Below are 5,034 nucleotides of genomic sequence, written 5' to 3' on the forward strand. Positions count from 1 at the left end.
TGCTTCTACTCCTGTAGAATTTGTTGAAGTTCTTCACAATTAAGCTCAATTCTTCATTGAAGGTTTGTTTCTCACTTGATGATGTGGGGACTTCACTTGAGGCTTTGTAAGCACCACTTGACTTGTTGTGAAGTTCCTCCTTATCCTTGAGTGACATCTCATGAGCAACAATCCTTCCAATGACTTCTGTTGGCTTGAGATTTTTGTAGTTTGGCATCATTTGGATCAATGTGCACACGGGATCATACTTTCCATCCAATGCTCTTAGGATCTTCTTGATGATGAATTTGTCGGTCATCTCTTCACTCCCTAAGCCGGCAATCTCATTTGTGATAAGTGCAAGCCTAGAGTACATTTCAGCGACACCTTCACCATCCTTCATTTTGAACTTGTCAAGCTGACTTTGGAGCACATCCAACTTGGATTCCTTGACGGATTCGGTACCTTCATGCATATCAATCAAAGTATCCCAAATTTCCTTTGCATTCCCAAGACGGCTAATTTTGTTGAATTCTTCGAGCACAATCCGTTGAAGATGATGTCACATACTTGAGCGTTGTATTGCAGCATCTTCAATTCTTCTGCATTCGCTTCACGGTTCGGTTCTCTCCCATCAAAGAATTCACCTTGCAAGCCAATTCGAATAATTGCCCAAACGGCGGGGTTATGTCCGAGAATATGCATTTTCATCTTATTCTTCCAACTAGCAAAATTAGTACCATCAAAGTAAGGACCTCTACGGTGATAATTTCCCTCGCTAGATGTCATACTGTCCTAGGTTGTGAAACCAAGGCTATGACCACCAAAAGCTATGGAAATCAAAGCAAATGGAGACTAAGCTCTGATACCGCTTGTAGGACCTCGAAGTAAATCTAGAGGGGGGTGATTAGACTACTTAACCAATTAAAAACTTAACCTTTTCCCAATTTTAGAGTTTGGCAGATTTTAGCTATTTTAGGACAAGTCAAGCAATCATCACACAATTCAAGCAAGCATGCAAAGAGTATATAGGCAGCGGAAATTAAAGCATGCAACTTGCAAGAATGTAAGGGGAAGGGTTTGGAGGATTCAAACGCAATTGGAGACACGGATGTTTTTGGCGTGGTTCCGATAGGTGGTGCTATCGTACATCCACGTTGACGGAGACTTCAACCCACGAAGGGTAACGGCTACGCGAGTCCACGGAGGGCTCCACCCAATAAGGGTCCACGAAGTAGCAACCTTGTCTATCCCACCATGGCCGTCGCCCACGAAGGACTTGCCTCACTAGCGGTAGATCTTCACGAAGTAGGCGATCTCCTTGCCCTTACAAACTCCTTGGTTCAACTCCACAATCTTGTCGGAGGCTCCCAAGTGACACCTAGCCAATCTAGGAGACACCACTCTCCAAGAAGTAACAAATGGTGCGTTGATGATGAACTCCTTGCTCTTGTGCTTCAAATGATAGTCTCCCCAACACTCAACTCTCTCTCATAGGATTTGGATCTGGTGGAAAGAGGGTTTGAGTGGAAAGCAGCTTGGGGAAGGCTAGAGATCAAGATTCATATGGTAGGAATGGAATATCTTGGCCTCAACACATGAGTAGGTAGTTCTCTCTCAGAAATGGTAAGTTGGAAGTGTAGGTTTAGTCTGATGGCTCTCTCCACGAATGAAGAGGAGGTGGAGGGGTATATATAGCCTCCACACAAAATCTAACCGTTACACACAATTTACCAAACTCGGTGGGACCGAATCGTTAAACTCGGTCAGACCGATTTAGTAAACGTAGTGACCGTTAGTGATTTTCGGTGGGACTGACATGCATCTCGGTGAGACCGATTCGGTTAGGGTTAGGGCATAATGTAATCTCGGTGAGACCAATAACACAAACTCGGTGAGACCGACTTTGGTAATTAGCTAACTAGAGAGTTGGTTAGGTAAACTCGGTGGGACCGATTTTCTCTTTTCGGTGAGACCGAAATGTTACAAAAAGGAAACAGAGAGTTTACATTGCAATCTCGGTGGGACCGATCGCTCACTTCAGTTAGACCGAAACGTTACAAAGGGAAACAGAGAGATTGCAACCCCATCCCGGTGAGACCGACATCCCTATCGGTAAGACCGATTTGCTTAGGGTTTGTGGCAGTGGCTATGACTTTTGGAATCGGTGGCGCCGGATAGAAAGAATCGGTGTGACCGATTTTGGCTTTAGGTTTAGGTCATTTGTGGATGTGGGAAGGTAGTTGAGGGTTTTTGAGCATATCACTAAGCACATGAAGCAAGAGGCTCATTAAGCAACACCTCATCCCTTCTTGATAGTATTGGCTTTTCCTATAGACTCAATGTGATCTTGGATCACTAAAATGTAAAATGAAGAGTCTTGATCTTTTAAGCTTGAGCCAATCCTTTGTCCTTAGTATATTGAGGGATCCACTTTCATCATCCATGTCACGCCATTCATTGAGCTTTCCTGAAATAATATTCTTGGAATAGCATTAGCTCAATGAGCTATATGTTGTTATGAATTACCAAAACCACCTAGTGATAGTTGCACTTTCAAAGTTCCATAAGTCAGTACGAAACGACCCGGTTTAGTCCGATCTAAGGGGTAGGCCAACCTCTTAATCGGACATCGCTTGCCATAGCGTCTAGGCCTGGACGCTGTCTACAATAGCATCCGGGGCTGGACGCTGTCCTCAATGGCGTCCTTCCTATTTTTCAAATTTTCACCCAGCCTTGACTAGTTTCAGAATTACTGGATTATTAATTACTATTAATAAAAAATTCGGAACATAGTCTAATGTGCCAACGATGCACTTCCATCAGTTATGGAGTATACACTCATTTTTCTTATGAATATATACACTTACATTTGGTTGGAAGTTTTTATATTCAACCATTTAAGAATTTAAGACCTAGTTGAAGCCTGTCCCACAGTTTAGGTGCCTCACTTGAGCTAGTTCTTTCCACCTCAACCATCACCATTTCTTCTACCAATCGGCTAGCCCTAACCAGGGCGATGACCTCCCTCCCAATCGCCTCAAACATGACCCCACCGCATCCTACGTCTTCTTCCTTCCTCCTCACCGCGAGCCCCTCCACGCGCCCAATCTCCTCAGCCTTATCCAGCACCGACCCAATGTCCACACCTACCACAGCAAATCGAACCCGGTCCGGCAATGGCCCAAACAACCCGCTCAGATCGCATCCCGACGCGAACGCGACTATGTCGAACGCGTTCAGCTCCCTTACTTGCTCCATTTCCGCCTCCCATTTCATCACTTCCGGCCTAGGATGAGAGGAACCAGCTCGAATGATGTCAAACGGTGACGTCCCATCTTGTTGTAGCCAGGGGTGCTCCATGATTTCTGCTATCTTGATGCGCGTGTCTGGGTTTGGGTCCAGCATCCGGCCGATGAGACTGCGCAGCTCTGGCGAGAACCACCTGGGGCACCGGAATCTGCCAGAGAAGATCTTGCGGTACATGCCCATGAGGTTGCCGTCGTTGAACGGCAGGTAGCCGGCCGTGAGCGAGAAGAGCGCCACGCCCGAGGACCACACGTCGACCTTGCCGGCGTCGTACCGCTTCTTGTGCAGGATCTCCGGCGCGACATAGGCCGGGGACCCGCAGCGCGTGGCCGCGAGGCCGTCGGCGCCGAGATGCCGGTCGCCGAGGGCGCACAGCCCGAAGTCCGTGAGCTTCAGGTCGCCGTGCTCGTCCAGCAGGAGGTTCTCCGGCTTCACGTCGCGGTGGAACACACCACGGGAGTGCACGTGCGCCAGCGCGGAGACCAGCTGGACGAACAGGCGGCGCGCTGTGGGCTCGTCGAAGCGGCCCCGTTCGTCCATCGCGGACAGGAGGGTGCCGCCGCGGGCGAGCTCGAGCACGAGATAGACGGTGGAGCGGGATGCCAGGACGTCGAGGATGCGCATGACGTGCGGGTGGCCCTGCACGCGGCGGAGCGCGGCGAGCTCCCGCTCCACGGACCGGCGCGCCGCGGCGGCCATCTCGGGAGAGCACGGGTGGTACGGCTTCCTGACGGCCTTGACGGCGACGGAGACGCCGGTGCGGATGTCGCGCGCGCGGTAGACTTTGGACGACCCACCCCGGCCGAGCACGCGGCCAAGCTCGTACCGGCCCTGCAGGATCTTCGAGTAGCTCTCCCCGGCGGCCGGTGAATCTTCCGACCCCATGGCCGGCAAGATGCTAAGTGCGTGTGCTTTGTTGTCTTCGTTTTTAAGGAGTTTGTTGCCTCTGGTTTTGTGCAGGTAGGAGGCACGACTCTGCTGCCCTTTTATACAAGAGCTAGTTTCGCTGGACTACCTTTATTTCGAGAAAGGTTTTAGGGTAAATGAAGAAAATAAAAAATATCCCTGAATTTGTCAGTAAATACTCCCTCCATTCACTGTTCTAACTCTTTTTTGAAGTAGATATACATAAACACACTTTAGTGTGTTTGTTCATTCATTTCAGTCCCTATACAAGAGGAACTAAATAGTGGATTTGATCGCAAAAAGAAATTTAGTTTTGACTATCAATTTAGAGAAGTAACAAACTTCAATAACATTCAGGTTCATACTAATCATCTGGAAATGTTTTTTCGTACAGTGCATAATTATATTAACTTTAACTAGTCTATTTTATACAGGCAGCCAGAGTGTCACTTTGGAGACTATCTCAACATTGAGACCAGTATGATGAGAGGGTACCTATAATGATTGGCGTTGGTTCGGTAATGTGGGAAGTATGATCACGAGGAGCTCACCATTGAAAAAAGAAACAGACTTCGCTGTTACACTAAAGTTTGTGTAAGAAATTGGTGACACCTGATTTCAGGTCAGATATGAACAGTACAAGTTTTGCTCGGATTTTTAACCAAATTCAAACAAACATTAACTCCAACTTCTTAGCTGAACTGACAACTAAAATGAACATTTTTTTGTTGGTAATTTCTTACTAGCTCCCTTCTCAAGTAGATGTCATTTTAGTTGGCACTTATAGATTTATGTAGAAAAAGAAGGTAATGTTCATATTGAATTCTAAAGCAGCAAATA

At 47.3% G+C, this 5,034-nt stretch overlaps 1 protein-coding gene across 1 annotated transcript; it reads right to left on the reverse strand.

The window, feature by feature from the left end:
* Positions 1–2,780: 2,780 nt before the first annotated feature.
* LOC119368752 (CBL-interacting protein kinase 22-like) lies at positions 2,781–4,225 on the reverse strand. Its single transcript, XM_037633914.1, has one exon. It carries the CDS (start codon positions 4,171–4,173, stop codon positions 2,872–2,874), a length of 1,302 nt encoding a protein of 433 aa, XP_037489811.1. The 5' UTR covers positions 4,174–4,225; the 3' UTR covers positions 2,781–2,871.
* Positions 4,226–5,034: the final 809 nt, after the last annotated feature.

This window comes from Triticum dicoccoides, chromosome 2B (genome assembly GCF_002162155.2).
Source record: "Triticum dicoccoides isolate Atlit2015 ecotype Zavitan chromosome 2B, WEW_v2.0, whole genome shotgun sequence".
NCBI classification, from domain to species: domain Eukaryota; kingdom Viridiplantae; phylum Streptophyta; class Magnoliopsida; order Poales; family Poaceae; genus Triticum; species Triticum dicoccoides.